This window comes from Schistocerca nitens, chromosome 4 (assembly GCF_023898315.1).
Source record: "Schistocerca nitens isolate TAMUIC-IGC-003100 chromosome 4, iqSchNite1.1, whole genome shotgun sequence".
Lineage (NCBI taxonomy): Eukaryota > Metazoa > Arthropoda > Insecta > Orthoptera > Acrididae > Schistocerca > Schistocerca nitens.
In genome coordinates, this window is record NC_064617.1 from 653032843 (window position 1) to 653053790 (window position 20948).

Below are 20948 nucleotides of genomic sequence, written 5' to 3' on the forward strand. Positions count from 1 at the left end.
CCCGGATATTCAATCTTTGTCTTGTTGCTACTTCCCCCATGATAGACTTCTCTCGAAGATCAGGAAGAAGGCAATAGAGAGAGCGTCATGAAATTCTTTCAGTTACAAGACACATATTTTGTGTGCTTAATGCCGTGGGTTCCATTGCCTGCTGCAACCTCATGCCGTTGATCGTTGCTGATTCTTTCGGCTTTCATGAGTATGTTTCCATCCCAAGGGCAGGAAGGTTCCCCCGAGCTCTTTCCTCTCGTTCGCCTTCTTTGAAAAGGCCATTTGCAGAACGACAGTGACTCCGTGTACGGCAAGTCTTCTGGCACCACGGCCGATGGTTTTGATCAGAATTGAAGCGGTGTGTGTGATCGAACATAGGACACACGATTTTTTGATTAGTTGCCAAAGACGCTATCCGTAGAGCACAGAGTATAATTTCGTATGCTTTCTAGAAATCTACTTGGTAAATTTCCAATGCTGATAAAATATTCTCTCGATTGAGTCAAAGCAGTGATCTGTAAATCGCTTCTCTTGTGGATGAGTTACGTTTCTTTAAGATTCTGCCAATTACTCCCAGACTGGCATCTGATTTTCCTAATATGCAGGATGATTCTAAGCGTACGCAACTTTAGAGGGCCCGCTACGACGATAAAATATTGTAGAAACGTTTGTAAGGACTTGAGGAAGAGAAATAACGAGTAATTCATTGAAACAAATTTTAATGCCCACATAGGAAGTTAACAATTATTAGTTGCTTACGGCTCCGGACTAACGAAAAGCCGCTGATGACCGCGCACTTGAGCGCCCCACAAACCAAACAAACTAAGGACAAGCTCCGGCATGAAGATGAACAACGCAAGAGCAGAGGAGGCTGTGAGACGTCAGCCAATACCCCACTGATAAGGACCGCAACAAGACAGGAGCGGCCTCTAGCCGAAGAGAATATAGGCATCGATCGCTCCTGCCAGCCTCGGCCGGACAATAGTAGTGCGGGCAGTAAAAGACGGACACTAGTGGAGCTGTTATTAGTGAACCTTATACATTGCTTGTATGGACATTGTATATAGAGGACACTGACTGTTTGCATGTCGCCAATCGCTTGCGACACGTTCTTGTAAACCAAAGTTAAGTACTGTCTATCTACTTTACGGTAACAAAAACCATTAATGTGATCTGCTTGAATTGTTGTATAGCTATACGACGAAGCAGCATCATTTAGGTACCCTATAAGGAATGAGTGGGCAGGACCCCACACTTACCATGTTTCCTACGCAGGTTACAGGCGTTGTTCAATGTGACGAACATCTGCATCCACGACGGCCTGAAACCGCACTACAGATTGTTGTACTGTTGCGTAATACAACGGTGGGCCATGGAATATTCAGCTTTCATGACGCATTTCGTGGACTGCTTGAAGACCGCACATTGAGGCATACCTTTCTCAGCCCTAGGAGCGGTAACTTCTTCAACAATTTGTGGCGCAATTGACTTTTGCCTGTCTCAGGAGTAATCCCAAAATCGCCATTTACTTCGAACTTCGGAATCAGTTTTTTCTTTTTTTAAATTTTATTTGGCCTTCAGCAGTATAACACTATTTAGCCACCGAATCATGTTAAACACCGTTGTGGAAAGAGCACCGCTCCGTAATCCTGCAATTCGTCGATACTTGCGAAGAGCAGCATCACTCTTCCTGTTGTTTTGATAAAACAGCTTTCGAGTTCAGCTGTTCTCTCCTGTCCCAGACCCATGATGAATGTGTGCAACTGTAATGCACACTTACGTTTGTGTCTGAATCCTACGTCTCCACCTAACAGCAAATCATGACACTAACATTACTAACAACTCAAATCTTGCAGCACACAGTCCGAACAACATCCCCATCAAGTTGAATACCCGTACGGTAAATTGTTTTGCATCTACTTACATTGGCTCATATAGCGGAAGTTTAATTATAACTGCCCTGCATATTTTATGCGGTGATTCCACTTTAGATCCGTCTAGCCGCTTACTCCCGGTTATTTTATGGGAGTCGCTCTTTCAAGTAATTTCTCACCAATAGTGTAGTCGAACAGTAATAGCTCTCTTCGTCTGTTTATACCCAATACATTACATTATCTACGTCTAGCGAAAACTGTAGTCCCTGCACAAATTGTCGAATTTCTAAAGCTCTTTCTTGATTTCTCTACGTATGTCTGACGCTGCAACCATCCTATAGACAACTACATCGTGTGCGAATGTCGCCGTGGAGCTTCCAACGTTATCCACTACATCACCGATATAAACTGTAAATAGTAACGGCCCAGTAACCCCATTCTTCCACTAATTTTGTTGCGTTAAGAAGGACGTTTTGATTTCTGTCCATAAGGAGGTTCTGATTCCAGTCGCTAATCGGGACCGATACTGGCTGAGTTCGCATTTTGTTCACTGAATGTCCTTTGATAATCGTCTTCTATTCAGAGATGCTGGCCACCTTTTTGTACAGTCAATGTGCTTAAGAGACAACACTCTATGGCTGTTGCCTAACTTTACCCGCCTGACCTCGTTTCGATGCGCAGCTGCTGTTTGTGAATGAGGTCCTTCCGTATTGGACCCATCTCGGCAGGTAATGGGGTGTCTGCCCACACTATGAGGTGTGAGATGCCATTGCGATCAATAGCAGCTGACGCCCTATCCCCGTTGTTCCAATAGCTTCGCAGGACATCAGCGCCAAATAGCTAAGGAAGGGGGCCACGCTGGCACCTAACACTCCTGATACATTTCTACACTGTCCTCTTGTAGAGGAAGCAACTTCATTACCGCCGCAGAAATTGGTATAATATCTACTGCGCACTCCTTCGGAAGACTACAATGAAACGAGACTACCACCAGTTCATATATTTAGTACGCTTTTTCTGACACTTAGTCTCATTTTCACATTTAGTTAAAGTAACATATATATTTTAGTCCTTCGATCGCAGATCCGAGAATGGTCTACCAACAGAATGGTGATCAAATGAATGAAAACCAACTAAAGTTAAACATTGTACGACACGGAGCGTGGAATACTAGAAATAAGAGTGTGATAGATAAACTGGAAAATCTATGAAGGAAAAGGCAAAGGCTGGAACTAAAATTAGTAGAGGGAAGTAAACTGAAATGGAAATAAGATAATTGTTCAGACGAATGTAGGTAGCATCAAAAGCAATCCAACACAGAATAACAATGTCATCAGCGGATCTTATCACTGACATCCATTCACTCTGAAATTTAATCCCACTTCTGAAGCTTCCTTTTATTTCCATCACTGGCCCATAGATACGCTGATTCCAGAGTAAAGGAGAAATACTGCTTTCCAGTCGTAAACGCTTCCCCCCCACCATCCTTTTCTCTTTAATCCGCGCAGGTGTTCTCCCTTTCCTATCTCTCTTTTCTGGCATATATGTGCGTACTGTGTACTAAGTTTAGATAAATAAATCCAAGTTTTTTAAAGTCTCGCTTCCATTATAAAGGGTAACATTAGGACCTAATTGATAATCTAACAGATCCTCAAATTACCCTTCCGTTCTTTAACACTTTATTCTACAGCTAAGATGTAGGATATACCAAGGTCCGTTTGCAATAATTCTGGCCCTTATATACATTTGCCACTTTAAGATAGTGTGGAAGACAGTCTTGCAAACATCGAATGGTACGTGTCGGGACTCATAGATTCTGTAAACTAATTTCAATTGTTTGGTTGCCAATTATTACAACAATTTTTAGAAATTCCACACGCTTATTATCTATGTTTCCCGTCTCATTTAAATAAAACATTACCACAACTGACAAACTGTGATTACAAAGTGAAGTCAATATATCTTCGGAATCGACAACCATTTCTTCTTTTGTCACTGCACCAAGCAGCTCCCCCTCCTCGTAGAAGTGCTCAGTGGAATCTTCAACCTATGCGCTTTCTCCTCTTCTTTCAATTATAGAATTCCTCATCGACTTTTTATGTTGACACCTTTGGTTTCCATTTCACTTAAACTCATTTTGACTGTTCAATACGCTGAATCTGTCCTTCCGATGTCCATTTCATTTTCGATTTCCTCACATTTTTATGTAGACAATTGACCTCAGTTCCCCTGCACTTTTTGTTGATTTCGTTTCTAAATGTCGTATATTGCTTTCTAGCCCTGAACATATTTTCCATTTCCTTTCCTTGTCGATAATTTAAGCACTAATTCTGTTACGATCTTCTCATTTTAGTTGATGTAACTGTCCATATACTACGATTAAAGTTCCGAGCGAAGTGTACCCATTGCGGTATTCACTACTGAAAAATTCGGAACCTTAGAGACGTTAGTTAGCACCTCATTCCCCAATACTCATCTCACTTCGATGTATGCAGATTTTCGTGACGTTTCCTTAAACATTTCATCATTTTCTAAGCATTGTCTGTGTTTAAATATACTAGGTGCACCTTCAACTATTTCGTCTTATTTGATTTCGGAATCTTTGTCTGATCATTATTTCTTCCTGTATTTACTCGTCTTTTGATGTAGATGTAGATGTAGATGTTACTAGAAGATATTCACTAATAATTTCCAGGATCTTATTTTTCTCTCATTCGTAATGTCGAGTTCATATACCTTTGTTACTCTGCTTGTTGTTCCTTCTCATACAGGTCCGATCACTCATCACTATTAGATTTTCATCTTCCTTTATATACAGAATTTCCTAATAAAACCCTTATACACTTGTATTGGTACGTAGGGAAAGCCAAAGATAACCGCTGTAAGCGCCCGCAAAAGATGTATTTTGCTACGCCGGAAGGAGAGAACAAATGATAAAGACCTCATTCACTTTTTTGTCGCCCTATGTCTTGAGTTCTCGGGAAGAGAGGTATTTAGATATGAGGTGCGTGTAGTACCTTTCACGATATCTGAATAATAATTTTTCTCAGTGCAAAAATACGTGCCCTTTTTATTTTCTTCCGCGTACCACGAAAAGGACATGTCACCTCCTGCTGCCTGCAAAAAAGGTGAAGAAGTCCGATAAATGAAAATTACATTACCATTACCGATACGGTCACGAAGAATACGTTTTGCGGTGTCGGAAGAAGAAGCACCTAAATGGACTTTGTGGATGACTACTACAAGGAAGTAAGTTCACATTAAAGTGGAGTCAAAGGAGACAAAATATACAAATCTAGAATTTGGGCATCAATTGAAAAGAATTGATTTCTTTTAATCTCTTTATTTGTGTACCCTTTCTTCTTCTTCTTATATATATATATATATATATATATATATATATATATATATATATATATATATATATATATATCACTTCCTCCAAACCACGCAATTGTGTCCCATTTCTACCCATAAGCCTGAAATGTGCCTGCAGTCATCCTCCGTAATGGTGCAAAAGTGTGAGGCGCCGCCCTACGATGTCGCCCTCAGGTTCGGCGACGTTTCAGGCAGGAAGGTGTCGACACACGCAAAAAAATGGTCAGAGCTTAGAAGTGCGTGTGTGGTGTAAGATGGGTTAATGATGCCACGTTGGCACCAAATTTAACCACACTTGTGTCCCTCGCCTTGGTGGACATGGGAGGTTTGTTTCATGTGACAGCTCTACGATGGATGTTAGAACAACGACACCCCGCCTTGAGATCACACGGTTTCCTTATGGGTGTCGAAGGAAACATTTCAAACACAACTACCGCTCAGAATCAATTCAAAAAGCTCTCAGGAGATGCCAAAAAGGGCGTAAACGAAACCAGGCATTCCCTCGTCGCGTTGACGCCCACAAATTTTGCTGTCGAAAACGACAGTTCGCTGTGTGACGAGCAACAGGACGAGGTTCTTGACAACGTTAGACAATGCTGACATCCTCCCCCCCCCCCCCCTCCTAGCCACGGATCACGGATGATATGTCCCTACTCTTCCAACACGGTGGGGCTGGAACCCCACTGAACGGGATCAGATCCATTTGGAGTGTAGTACAACCTCAATTATTGCTCTGGTACACAGCGTGGTACCACTGGGGACCGATGAAAAGAGTTCAATGAAATCTGAATGTGATCCGAATCAGCAAACGGTGTTTGTGCTTTTTCAACACTCCTGTTTCGCGCCCTCCTGTGGCGTCCGGCAACACCATCGGTGCTACCCAAGCATCTTTCTTGAATGCGTTAAAATGTACCTATCAAAAACTTCAGTAGTGATGACGAAGGGGAGAAATGCCTTCGGGTACCCATTCAGATAATACGTGCGGCAGAGCCGCTTTAGTGCAAGCCCTTCTTCACTCCTTAGGTGAGGTTGCCTGCCCTCAGTTGCTAGAGCAGCAGCAAGGCACACCTCGCAGCTGAAAGGGTATCGAAGTCTCTGACAGGCACATGTTTAATGACTTCATCAAAGGTGCTTGGGTGGCACCGAGGGTGTTGCCAAACTGGGATGTCGTAGAGCGACCCTTTGCTGTTTTACTCACTCACATGTCAGTATTGCATCCCAGCGTGGCCACGTCGTAGGAGGGTGCGTAGCAGAAAGGCTGAAAAGTATAAACACTCTTTGCTGCTTTGGATAACCTTTAATTTTCATTGAATGGTTTTGAAAGGTCCGTAGTGGTTCCACCTTGCATATCAGACTGCAAATCGCACTGCGGACTGTCGTTTCCGACCGTGAAGTGGATGGGCATAAATATCTGGTTCCATTGACGCCCCGCCATTAATGCTACTTCCTGGAGCCTTTTCGCGTCGATTTTGAGCGTCGGTGTGTCTGAAGTGGTTTCCTCGGCCACCTATAAGATAACAGCGTAATTTCTACGCTGTGTGTCACAGTTCTGACGTCTATCGCAAAGGCGTGAGAAGAAGGGGTGAAATATGGGTAAAAAGGTGTGAGACGATCTTCCCATTGTCCCACTGTGCGAAATGTTCACGATGACGTCGGTTAGAATTGTGGTGAAATTTGGTGTCAATGTGACATCGTTAACCTACGTTAAACCTCACATGAGGTTCTGAGTTGTGGCCTATTTTTTCGATTGTGTCGACACCTTGGTGTCTGAAGCATGTTCGCGCTCGAGGGTGACGTCGCATGCAGCCATGCTTTTGCGATATTACAGAGGAAGGTGGTAGGTAGTGTTTATCCAAATTTCAGACCCTTACGTCTCAATCGAGACAATTACGGGGTTTCGAAAAAGTGATGCATTTTTGTAGTGTTTAATGTCTCTCTCACTCATTTGGAAATCTAGATTAATTCTTTGAAGTGACAGAGGCAGCCCTTGAATGGATTAAAAATATGTGCAATAGTTTGTAGATTTTGTCGTTTAGTTACATTTATTTTGCACAGTTACGAAATTCATACAAGTAAGCTGCACACGCCAAAAAAATAAATACTACGCTGAGAACGCTGGAGGCTGCGCTTACCCATGACGTGGTAAGCGACGGCGAGCGGCATGACGAAGAGGCCGACGAGCCAGTCAGCGACGGCCAGCGACATGACGAAGCAGTTGGTGACGGTGCGCAGCCGGCGCGTCGTCACCACGGCCGCGATGATCAGCGTGTTTCCGGCCTGCGAATGCAAAGCAGAAAGCACACCGTTTACATGCGCGCACATCACAGGCAGTGATTCACAGTGACTCACGTGTCCACCTAACCCAAGTACTCTGCCTCTGAAGTAGTTTAAACACTCTTGCTCGAAAATTAAGGATAATTGCAGAATGTAGTGCCACACAACGTGGCACTACACAAAACTGGCGCTAATAGCATAGGCATATAGGGAACACACACGACACATATCTGTAAATCCACGGTATTGGTGATAAGTTGAGAAAACCGTCCCGACACAAATGTGCTACAAAACGCCACTGTTTCCTGCTCATGTACCCCGACATCAATATGGGATATGATCACCGAGAACACGTACAGAGGCTGCACAACTGGTTGGCATAGTCTGGATCCGGTGGGGTTTAGGTCTGGAGAACAGGCAGGCCACTCCATTCGTCTGATATCTTCTGTTTCAAGATACTCCTCCACGCTGGCAACCCGGTGGGGCCTTGAGTTATCATCCATCAGGAGGAAGGTGGGACCCACTGAACCGCTGAAAAGGCGGACATACTGGTGCAAAATGACGTCCCGATACACCTTACCTGTTACAGTTCCTCTGTCAAAGACATGCAGGGGTGTACGTGCACAAATCATAACCCCACCCCACACCATCAAACCACGACCTCCATACAGGTCCCTTTCAAGGACATTAAGGGGTGGTATCTGGTTCCTGGTTCACGCCAGATGAAACCTCGGCGAGAATCGCTGTTCAGACTATACCTGGACTCGTCCGTGAACATAACCTGGGACCACTGTTCCAATGACCATGTGCTGTGTTCATGACACCAGGCTTTACTGGCTCTTCTGTGACCAGCGGTCAGTGGAATGCACCTTTCAGGTCTCCGGGTGAATAAAACCATGTCTGTTCAGTCGTCTGTAGACTATGTATCTGAAGACAACTGTTCCAGTGGCTGCGGTAAGGTCCCAGGCAAGGTTACCTGCAGTACTCCGTGGCCGTCTGCGGGCACTGATGGCGAGATATCGGTCTTCTTGCGGTGTTGTGCACTGTGGACGTCCCGTACTTTACCGTCTGGACACGTTTCCTGTCTGCTGGAATCGTTGCCATAATCTTGAGATCAACTTTGTGGTACACGGAGGGCCCGTGCTACTACCTGCTGCGTTTGACCAGCCTCCAGTTTCCCTATTATTCCACCCTCATAACGTCATCAATATGCGTTCTTTGAGCCATTTTCAACACCCAGTCACCATTAGCACGTCTAAAAACGTCTGCACACTTACTCGCTGCACTGTACTCTGACATTCACCAATACATCTCTGAGTATGTGGAGTGCTGCCATCGCCACCGTGCGACGACCGCAGGTCAAATGCACCGCATGGTCATACCCCGAGGTGATTTAAACCCGCAAACCGCCCACCAGAGCGATGTTTCACCATGTATCAGCATTATTCTTAATTTATGAGCATGAGTGTAGAATAATGTTTTGCAATGCTCTTACAGAATGAGCTGTCTAGGGATGGCTCACGGTGCAACCTTGCACCATAACTTCTTCCAGTACCTATCTACTACTTTCCTTATTTCGTTGCATACGAAAGGCAACGTAAATAAGGTCGGTCCTCCACTCAGTTTTAACCCTGGCGGTATCACGGGGAGGGGAGGGAGGAGAGGAGGATACATTATGTCAACCTTTTGAAAACAATGTAGTATAGTCAGTTACTTTGTATTTCAAAACCGTGAACACAATATTTATACCTGTATTATTAGCCCTTCTGCCAGGCTCCATAAATGATTTAAATTTTTCAATTAAACTCTACACCAAAATTGAAGTCTCGTGGTAGATGTCACTTTCCTGAAAGTCCTATTCAACTTTTCCTGGTTCAGAACCTTATTCACACAGTATCTCTTTAAACAGCATGTTGAGAGTAAAAGTCAACAACAGCGAACGACATTAGCGATTGTAATATTTTGTTGTGTTGTTACTGAAAGTGCGTTGATGTTGTGGAGAGTGTGTTCAAAGGTATTTTCAGTTTCTGGATCCTACTTACAAATCGGTACCTCTTAAAAATATATTGTTAACACAATTCACCAACAATTACAGAATTTAATTTTTTAATTTCTTTTAGTGTGGGCATAAAGTAAACCCCCCGCCCCCTCTTCGTAACACACGTTACGAGGTGGCTGCCTCAGCTGCGCGCACTTCGGTACGTCTTGCGTGGCACCGGCTAAAGACACTGATCGCATACGTAAATAATGCGATCGAATTTACGCAAGACCCTATAAATATACAACACGCCTAATGTACAGGCAACGCGGGAAGGATCTTAGATGGACAAGACTACTGCGGAAAGTAGCGTAGTCTGTGCTTATTTATGATAATCTACGATAAAAGTAAAGAATGGGTCTAGTGCCTTAGACCTAAAATGCGGGTTTACGATGTGCCACAGGAAAGACATTATTGTTTGAGTGCATAAATTTCAACTCGGATAATGAGGATGAATAGGAATTTAATTAACATTAAAACTTCAATGTAGGCTATATTATGGTAATAAGTGGAATTCACCAAAAAATTTGAGTACTACCAGAACATTTTTTTCAGTCTGAAGCAGGTAATGTCATCAAAAATCAGTCAGTCAAGAGCTAACTTAAAGCCTATAATGCAGTGATAGTACCGGTATTGTTATAAGAGACAAAAACCTTAAGCACCACAAAAAATATGAAGAGAACCTACAGGTGTTTGAACGGAAAATGATGAAAAAGGTCTTTGGACCAATCACCGAAGAGAACGCCTGGAGACGGAAAGTTTCGAAACAACATACGCTCCGACGTAAAACAGAAATTTTAACTCTCGAAAGTCTTCCTTGGGCTTTAGGTAAGCCATTTCACCAGAAAATTCTGTCTTCGAGGAGTGCTCGTCACGCAAGATGTGCAGGACAACTTCAGTGATGTTTCGAAGGTATGAGACGTCGTAGTTGGAGATCTCAGTTAGTAGGAGTGTTGCTCGGCGGAAGGCAAGGATCCTGGTCCGAATTACGGTCCGGCACACAGTTTAAATCTACCAGAAATATTCTAAGAAGCGGACACGACAGCATAGCAAAAGATATACAGGGTGTTACAAAAAGGTACTGCCAAACTTTCAGGAAACATTCTTCACACACAAAGAAAGAAAATATGTTATGTGGACATGTGTCCGGAAACGCTTACTTTCCATGTTAGAGCTCATTTTATTACTTCTCTTCAAATCACATTAATCATGGAATGGAAACACACAGCAACAGAACGTACCAGCGTGACTTCAAACACTTTGTTACAGGAAATGTTCAAAATGTCCTCCGTTAGCGAGTATACATGCATCCACCCTCCGTCGCATGGAATCCCTGATGCCCTGATGCAGCCCTGGAGAATGGCGTATTGTATCACAGCCTTCCACAATACGAGCACGAGGAGTCTCTACATTTGGTACCGGGGTTGGGTAGACAAGAGCTTTCAAATGCCCCATAAATGAAAGTCAAGAGGGTTGAGGTCAGGAGAGCGTGGAGGCCATGGAATTGGTCCGCCTCTACCAATCCATCGGTCACCGAATCTGTTGTTGAGAAGCGTACGAACACTTCGACTGAAATGTGCAGGAGCTCCATCGTGCATGAACCACATGTTGTGTCGTACTTGTAAAGGCACATGTTCTAGCAGCACAGGTAGGGAGGGTATCCCGTATGAAATCATGAATACGTGCTCCATAGAGCACTGTGTGAGTAAGGTTCTGAACCTGGAAAAGTTGAATAGGACTTTCAGGAAAGTGACATTTTTACGAAGTCTCAGACGGTGTTCAGGAAAGATAGAGTAGGCAGAATTGGTGGTGGAGTGTTTGTGTCTGTCAGTAGTGGTTTATCTTGTAGTGAAGTCGAAGTAGATACTCCGTGCGAATTGGTATGGGTGGAGGTTATACTTAACAGCCGAACTAAGTTAATAATTGGCTCCTTCTACCGACCCCCAGACTCCGATGATATAGTTGCGGAACAGTTCAGAGAAAATTTGAGTCTCGTAACAAATAAATATACCACTCATACGGTTATAGTTGATGGGGACTTCAACCTTCCCTCGATATGTTGGCAAAAATACTTGTTCAAAACCGGTGGTAGGCAGAAAACATCTTCCGAGATTGTCCTAAATGCTTTCTCCGAAAATTATTTCGAGCAGTTAGCCCACGAACCCACGCGAATTGTAAATGGTTGCGAAAACACACTTGACCTCTTAGCCACAAACAATCCAGAGCTGATAGAGAGCATCATGACTGATACAGGGATTAGGATCACAAGGTCGTTGTAGCTAGGCTCAATACCGTTTCTTCCAAATCCACCAGAAACAAACGGAAAATAATTTCATTTAAAAAAGCGGATAAAGTGTCACTAGAAGCCTTCCTAAGAGACAATCTCCATTCCTTCCGAACTGACTATGCAAATGTAGACGAGATGTGGCTCAAATTCAAAAATATAGTAGCAACAGCAATTGAGAGATTCATACCTCATAAATTGGTAAGAGATGGAACTGATCCCCCGTGGTACACAAAACAGATCCGAACTGTTGCAGAGGCAACGGAAAAACCATGAGAAGTTCAGAAGAACGCGAAATCCCGAAGATTGGCTAAAATTTACAGACGCGCGAAATTTGGCACGGACTTCAATGCGAGATGCCTTTAATAGGTTCCACAACGAAACATTGTCTCGAAATTTGGTAGAAAATCCGAAGAAATTCTGGTCGTATGTAAAGTACACAAGCGGCAAGACGCAGTCAATACCTTCGCTGCGCAGTGCCGCTGGTACTGTTACCGACGACTGTGCCGCTAAAGCGGAGTTATTGAACGCAGTTTTCCGAAATTCCTTCACCAGGGAAGATGAATGGAATATTCCAGAATTTGAAACACGAACAGCTGCTAGCATTAGTTTCTTAGAAGTAGATATCTTAGGGGTTGTGAAGCAACACAAATCACTTGATACGGGCAAGTCTTCAGGTCCAGATTGTATACCGATTAGGTTCCTTTCAGATTACGCTGATACAATAGCTCCCTACTTAGCACTCATATACAACCGCTCGCTCACCGATAGATCTGTACCTACAGATTGGAAAATTGCGCAGGTCGCACCAGTGTTTAAGAAGGGTAGTAGGAGTAATCCATCTAACTACAGACCTATATCATTGACGTCGGTTTGCAGTAGGGTTTTGGAGCATATACTGTATTCAAACATTATGAATCACCTCGAAGGGAACGCTCTATTGATACGTAATCAGCATGGTTTCAGAAAACATCGATCTTGTGCAACGCAGCTAGTTCTTTATTCGCACGAAGTAATGGCCGCTATCGACAGGGGATATCAAGTTGATTCCGTATTTCTAGATTTCCGGAAAGCTTTTGACACCGTTCCTCACAAGCGACTTCTAATCAAGCTGCGGGCCTGTGGGGTATCGTCTCAGTTGTGCGACTGGATTCGTGATTTCCTGTCAGGAAGGTCGCAGTTCGTAGTAATAGACGGCAAATCATCGAGTAAAACTGAAGTGATATCAGGTGTTCCCCAGGGAAGCGTCCTGGGACCTCTGCTGTTGCTGATCTATATAAATGGCCTGGGTGACAATCTGAGCAGTTCTCTTAGGTTGTTCGCAGATGATGCTGTAATTTACCGTCTAGTAAGGTCATCCGGAGACCAGTATCAGTTGCAAAGCGATTTAGAAAAGATTGCTGTATGGTGTGGCAGGTGGCAGTTGACGCTAAATAACGAAAAGTGTGAGGTGATCCACATGAGTTCCAAAAGAAATCCGTTGGAATTCGATTACTCGATAAATAGTACAATTCTCAAGGCTGTCAATTCAACTAAGTACTTGGTGTTAAAATTACGAACAACTTCATTTGGAAAGACCACATAGATAATATTGTGGGGAAGAGGAGCCAAAGCTTGCGTTTCATTGGGCCGTGCCCTTTCAAAGGAACCATCCCAGCGTTTGCCTGGAGCGATTTAGGGAAATCACGGAAAACCTAAATCAGGATGGCCGGACACGGGATTGAACCGTCGTCCTCCCGGATGCGAGTCCAGTGTGCTACCACTGCGCCACCTCGCTCGGTACATCGTAATTTGAGGATAAAGTTTATGAGAATGAATGTTTGGAACACAACATGGTACGGTAGTAAGTCGTAGACGTGGGAAAATCAGAAAAGAAGAAAATCGAAACGTCTGAGATTTAGTGCTATAGAAGGATATTTAAAACTCGGCAGACTGTTAGGGAATGAGACGATTCTCTGCAAAATCGCCGAGGAGAGGAAAATATAGTAAACACTGTGAAGAATAACGTACATGTGTTAAGACATCAGTGATTAGCTTCCTTGGTACTAGAGGGAATGATACATAGTAAACACTGTTGGAGAAGACAGAGACTGGATTAGGAATACGTCCAGCAAATAACTGAGGGCGTAGAGTGCAAGTGATATTGTGGCATTGTTCTGCATGTCTTGTCCGGAAATTACCTTAAACAGATAGAGAACTAACTCAAGGGGTAGCGTCTTAGACCTCCTGGCAACAAACAGACCTGAACTTATCGAATCAGTTAAGGAAGAGGAAGGTATCAATGATCATAAGGTTGTGACGGCATCTATGTCGACGGGTCCGAAAAGGTATGTTAAGAAAAGTAGGAAGCTATATTTGTTCAGCGAGGGTGACAGGATACAAATTTCTGAATACCTCAGCAGTTTGAATCAAATATTCGGTGATGAGGACGAACATGTGGAAAACAAATGGAAAAGAATTCAAAGGCATCGTTCAATATGCCCTGCATAAGTACGTTCCGAGTACGATTTTAAGGGATGGAAAAGACCCACATCTACATCTACATCTACATCTACATCCATACTCTGCAAACCACCTGACGGTGTGTGGCGGAGGGTACCTTGAGTACCTCTATCTGTTCTCCCTTCTATTCTAGTCTCGTATTGTTCGTGGAAGGAAAGATTGTTGGTATGCCTCTGTGTGGGCTCTAATCTCTATGATTTTATCTCTTCGCGAGATATGCCTAGGAGGGAGCAATATACTGCTTGACTCCTCGGTGAGGGTATGTTCTCGAAACTTCAACAAAAGCCCGTACCGAGCTACTGACCGTGTCTTTAGCAGAGTCTTCCACTGGAGTTTATCTATCATCTCCGTAACGCTTTAGCGTTTTCTAAATGATCCTGTAACGAAGCGCGCTGCTCCCCGTTGGATCTTCTCTATCTCTTCTATCAACCCAATCTAGTACGGATACCAAAGCGGTGAGCAGTATTCAAGCAGGGGGCGAACATGTGTACTGTAACCTACTTCCTTTATTTTCGGACTGCACCTCCTTAGGATTCTTCCAGTGAATCTCAGTTTGGCATCTGCTTTACCGATGTTTAATTTTATATGGTCATTCCATTTGACATCACTCCTAATGCCTACTCCCAGATAATTTATGGAATTAACTGCTTCCTGTTACTGACCTGCTATATTGTAACTAAATGATAAAAGATCTTTCTTTCTGTGTATTCGCAGCACATTACACTAGTCTACATTCAGATTAAATTGCCATTCCCTGTACCATTCGTCAATTCGTTGCAGAGCCTCCTGCATTTCAGTACAATTTTCCATTGTTACAACCTCTCCATATAGCACAGAATCATCCGCAAAAAGTCTCTGTGAACTTCTGATGTTATCCACAACAGAATTTATATATATTGTGAATAGCAAGGGTCCTACGAGCCTCCCCTGCGGCACACCTGAAATCCCTCTTACTTCGGAAGACTTCTCTCCGCTGAGAATGGTTTAATAGCCATGTTAGAAAAGCGCTACGTAAACAAAGAGCACTTCATCTCAGATTTAAGAGAAGTAAAAACCTAGCTAACAAATAAAAGCTGAACGAAGCGAAAAACGAGTGTAAGAGAAGCGTTCAATGATTTTGAAAGTAAGACGTTGTCAACCGACCTGAGAAAAAACCGTATGAGATTTTGGTCGCATGTAAAATCAGTAAGTGTGTCAAAATCATGTATTCATTCTCTCAGCGACCAAACCGGCACCGAAACTGAAGATAACAGAGAAAAGGCCTAAATACTGAATTCGGTCTTCCGGAGTTGTTTCGCCGCGAAAGTACGTAACACTGTCCCTCCCTTAAATCGTCGTGCGAACGTCGAAATGGCAAATATTGACGTAACCGATCGCGGTATTGAAAAGCAGCTACAATCGCTTAGTAGTGGAAAGGATTCAGAACTAGATGAGATACCTGTAAGATTCTATAAAGATTATGCCAAAGAATTTTCTCCCCTTATGGCAGTAATTTATCGTAGATCGCTTGAGCAACCAAAGGCACTTGATTGGAAAAAAGCGCAGGTCAGTTCCGTTTTTATGAAAGGCCGTAAGACAGATCCACACAATTATAGACCTATATCGTTGACGTAAAACTGTTGTAGAATTATGGAACATGTTTTATGTTCAAGAATTATTACGTTTTTTGGAAAATGGTCATCTCCTCTATAAAAATCAACAGGCATTCCGCAAACAGAGATCCTGCGAAACTCAGTTCGCTCTGTTTCTCCATGAGATGCACAGCGCAGTGGACAACGGCGCTCAGGCTGATGCCGTGTTCCTTGATTTCAGTAAGGCGTTTGACACCGTCCAGCACTGCCGTTTAATGAAAAAAAAATACGAGCTTACGGAGTATCGGAACAAACTTGCGATTGGGTTCAAGACTGTCTTGCAGACGGAACTCAATACGTCCCTCTTAACGGAATAAAATGGACAGAGATAAAAGTGTCATCCTGAATACCCCAGAGAAGTGTGATAGGACCGTTGCTGCTTACAAAATATACAATATGATCTAATAGAAAGCTTGGAAACCTCTTTAAGGCTATTCACAGGTGATGCAGTTGTCTATACCAAAGTAGCAACGCCAGAAGACAGTAAGAATTTGCAGAACGACCTACAGAGAATTAATGATTGGTGCAGGCTCTAAATGGTTCTGAGCACTATGGGACTCAACTGCTGAGGTCATTAGTCCCCTAGAACTTAGAACTAGTTAAACCTAACTAACCTAATGACATCACAAACATCCATGCCCGAGGCAGGATTCGAACCTGCGACCGTAGCGGTCTCGCGGTTTCAGGCTGCAGCGCCTTTAACCGCACGGCCACTTCGGCCGGCGTGCAGGCTCTGGCAGTTGACCCTGAACGTAAATAAATGTAGCTATTGCGCATACAGAGGAAACGAAATCCACTAATGAACAGCTACACTATTGATAACAATCATCTGGAACAGCGTCAGCCGTAAAATATCTAGGCGTAACTATCCAGAGCGACCTTAGTCGCATGTTCAAATAAAACAGATGGTGGGAAAAGCAGACGTCTCACATTCGTCGGAGGAATCTTAAGGAAATGTAACTCATCGAGGAAAGAAAGTGGCTTATAAGGCGCTTGTTCTCCAGATTCTTGAGTGTTGTTCATCTATGTGGTATCTCCATCAAGTAGGACTGATAGAGGAGATAGAGAAGATCCAACGAAGAGAGACGCGTTTCGTCACGGGATCGTTTAGCTGGCGAGAGAGCGTTAAGGAGATGCTAAACAAACTCAATTGGCAGACGTTACATGGGAGGCGTTGCGCGTCACGGAGAGAGAGTTACTATTGAAATTTCGGGACAGCGCTTTTGAGGAGGAGTCGGACAACATATATCTCGCGTAATGCTCATGAAGAGAATATTCGAGAAATTAGAGCCAATACAGAGGCTCACCGACAATCATTCTTCCCACGCACTATTCGCGGGCGAAACAGGGCTGGAGGGATCAGATAGTGGTACGGAATGTACCCTCCGCCATACACAATTAGGTGGCTTGCGGAGTATGATGTAGATGTGAGATGAAGAGGTTGGAGCATCAGAGGAATGCGTGACGGTTCGCTTCAAACTAGTCGGAAGACTGGCAAAAAGGCATGGTAGTAGGCGATCTCTAATGTACAGTAAATCAGTCTCAGCCTCTCGTATTTACCAATAGAATTTTCTGGTTCCGAGTGCTGTTCTGCGGCACTATGCTTTGTTAATTTTTTCAAATTGTTGCATCCTTGAGCCCCCGATTACCAGATGTACATCTAGCTGTTCTCGGCTGACGCCCCCGGTTACAGGAGTCAAGGATACCAGTTTATTAATAATTGTAATACAAAGTAATATCACCAGTTACAGTTACATTCTCAGTAAGTTGCGTAACCAGCCGGCTAGGCGCCCAGCGGGCAGTGCGGCATTATGCTTTGTTAATATTTTCAAATTGTTGCATCCCTGAGGTACCCTGAGTTCAGCGTAACGAATGTCAGATAAGAAATTAATATCTGACACAGGCTGAAAAGATGATGCGAAGAAGACTTTTAATCTGACGGCCATCTGCAAGACAGTTAACCAATATATGAACGATAGTAAACTTATCTTTTAATCCCATTTTATCTATAAATGAATGCAATTTGTGTGTGTGTGTAAACAACTGGAAATACGAATTGTGTTTCTAGTTTCATTTTTAGGTCCAAAGGTAATAGCATTCACATTTCTTTGATGCATGGTGAGATACTGACGTTTCCTTGCAAGTTTTATCTTTATATTCAACCAGGATTTGATTTACGGCTAATATTACCACAAATCTCTTCGCCGACATAGGAAGCTTTGTTTTTGCCCCATACAGGAGCAATGTTTGGGTGATCACCGAAATTTAAGAGCCAAGAATGGCCATTCGGGAGTGACTGGATTGCACAATGATTGCTAGATGAGTGCTCGCAAGGTATCATATTACAGCACAACGTAAACATTGCAATAATAAATCCACGTTCGTTCATTAAACGTTATCGCTCGCGAATGCATTGTCGTGTGCGTTCCATGCTGGGAATGGACACCTCCATTGACTTGTCACATGTAATAATTGTAATATAACCCACGTCTCTATGCTACATTCCATTATTCGTCAATACCGAATACAAGCTGACTCGCGGGACTGCAGAGTGCGTGGTGAAATGACGTCTGATTTGTCACTTGATCAGTAGCTATATTGTAGCCAAATTCCACATAGTAGAGCTGCTTAAAGGTAATAGACAATACATAACCACGAAATGTTGTGCAGACATGGCGTAAAAATTTTGTACTGCTCGGCTCGGAATTGACGTGAGTCTTCACATAGCTCATAATGAAGAAAGTTTCCAATGAAAGGCAAACGACCTTACCAAACGACATTTTGAAGTTTTCTGCCTCAGATGTTTTTCACAAATATTATATTGCACGTAATGAACTGAATACCTGTGAGAAACAGTCGAGGTGAAAAACTCCGAAACGACTTTCAACAAATATACGGCTGTGGCAGCCCTCATGAAGAGAATGACTGCCTTACGTCCATGTCCGGTAAAATCAAGAGAAGTCACCTGGCGTTGTTGAAACCATTGCGCAATACTCTCCTCGGAAATAGATCTAGATGATATCAGTGCAAACAACACAAAATGGGATCAGTAATTAAGCTAGTAGTAGAGATACCAGATTACCAAAGACGAGTTTTGGATGGGGAATTCAGAACACATTCTTTGAAAGTGGAAATGGTTCTGTTTATGTCAAATTTAACTGAATAAAGAACTGTTCAAGTGTAATTCAGAGGCAATGTACGTTATTTGTGCATATAGTAGTTGCTTCCTCCGTACCATACTTTTGGATTGTTCTCTAGTCGAAATGGCATCCGAGTCTGAAAATATTCACAATGCATATGCTAAATGGAGAACAAGAGAAGTTAATGAACTACACTAAATATCAAATTCCTTTTTTGTTTCGTTTCTTTCTGTAAGTACTTTAGGTTCAAATTAAAGGAAGTAAGTAAATGATTCACTCACTTTTTCTCAAAATCGACAATCCATTCACTTGTAAAGTGAAGAAACTAGATGTGTGGGAAAGCAATAAGTTCTCCAAACACGTGAACCAATTGAAGTCGTGGCTTTCAATTAATATCTTGTAAGATGATAAAATCACAACGTATTTTCACACAGTTTACGCAAGTACAGTCAATGGGCTAGATGAAGGTTTTCTCATTACGGGAGAGGTTTATGATCCAACGATTGGAACATAATGAGACTGCGAGAGAGGTACAGAAATGAGCGGTAATAACCACGCTATCAGCCATTCCGTTTGAAGTACACTGGAGAACGATTCGTTAAAAGGCAGTTACTTCACTACTGGTTTCGTTCCACTGCTCATGTCTTCATAGTATAGCGTTTAATTAGCTCTCCCTCTCATCTCATTCAGACTGATCTCTTTGACGACAGGTTGCATGAAGTCTAGACGTATCACTGTAATCGGAGGTCTTTGAAAACAAATGAAATAGTAATTTGGAAGAGATGCTGTAATCGCAACATGGTTTTTCCCTTTATCAACAAATATAAGTGAAAGTGATGCAATGCAGCACGAAATTGAATTACTGTTGAGAAGCTGTACTTGGGAAATATACACATTACTTTAAGAAACTGATCCCACATTCATAGAAAGCCAATTTACTTACTCATATATGTTTATAGAACCATTGTTTGAATGCCACATAAGCTGATCGAGGGCGTTGTGCATTTGATGAGGAAATGTCCGCTTCATTATTCAGAGGAGCATGGGAAAACTCCAGTAATGCGTTGTGAGTAATAAACACAGCTGGTAGTGAAAGACAGTTATATCTCCTTATTGAGGAAATATTCACGAATTGCTATATTGCAAATGTTTACTGAATTCTAGGACTGTGAAACAAATATTCTATGCAGTTTTGATGCGGAAGCATATAAAAGATACCACCCTCACAAAATTGAAAGCAGTTGTACTTTAACGTGACAACGCTAAATACCGTTTCACAATTTTACTGTCGGATAAAATCGTATTCATCTGTTCACAGTCGACTGATTTAGAATATTAGGGTTCATTATCAGATATGAACCGGCCATCTGTGAGTAGATAAAAGTGGTGGCTTGCGGCTAAAATATTATTAAAACGTTGCAATAAAGTTATGAGTTTCTGCCTTGACAAAGGGTGTTCCCTCAGGATGCTGCATTTGCTGGAAACTGTAGACGTCTCCCGAGATCCTTCGACTTTCTTTCGTATTGTCAAAATAAAAACGCATTGCGATTCCAAACATTGTACTCGTTGCAAAACAATAGGAACAGGAACATTGTCATTGGCTAAGTGAATATAGAGTGGCTGCAGTTTAGAGTGTCTGGAAATTGAAGGCAAATCCAACTCGTGCAAACAGGAGCAAGCTGTCTGACGTTCGCCTTTCTCTTGTTCATGAAATATGATAATTTCTAATCTCAAGTTTTATAGTCAAAAGATTTGATCCAGGACAGCCAATCTCTAAGACGTCCTCAAAAGATTTGACCCGATAATAAGCATTGGGAACATAAATGACTCAGTTTA

The 20948-nt window shown here is 42.7% G+C and overlaps 1 protein-coding gene across 1 annotated transcript in view; it reads right to left on the minus strand.

The window, feature by feature from the left end:
• LOC126252486 (octopamine receptor-like) overlaps positions 1-18912 on the minus strand; it is a 92755-nt gene extending 73843 nt beyond the window's left edge. The window contains exons 1-2 of the mRNA XM_049953381.1: positions 18907-18912; positions 7376-7520 (exon numbers count right to left, since the gene is read on the minus strand). Of these exons, the coding sequence (XP_049809338.1) occupies positions 7376-7520; positions 18907-18912 (151 nt within the window). The remainder of the gene's footprint in view (positions 1-7375; positions 7521-18906) is intronic.
• Positions 18913-20948: the final 2036 nt, after the last annotated feature.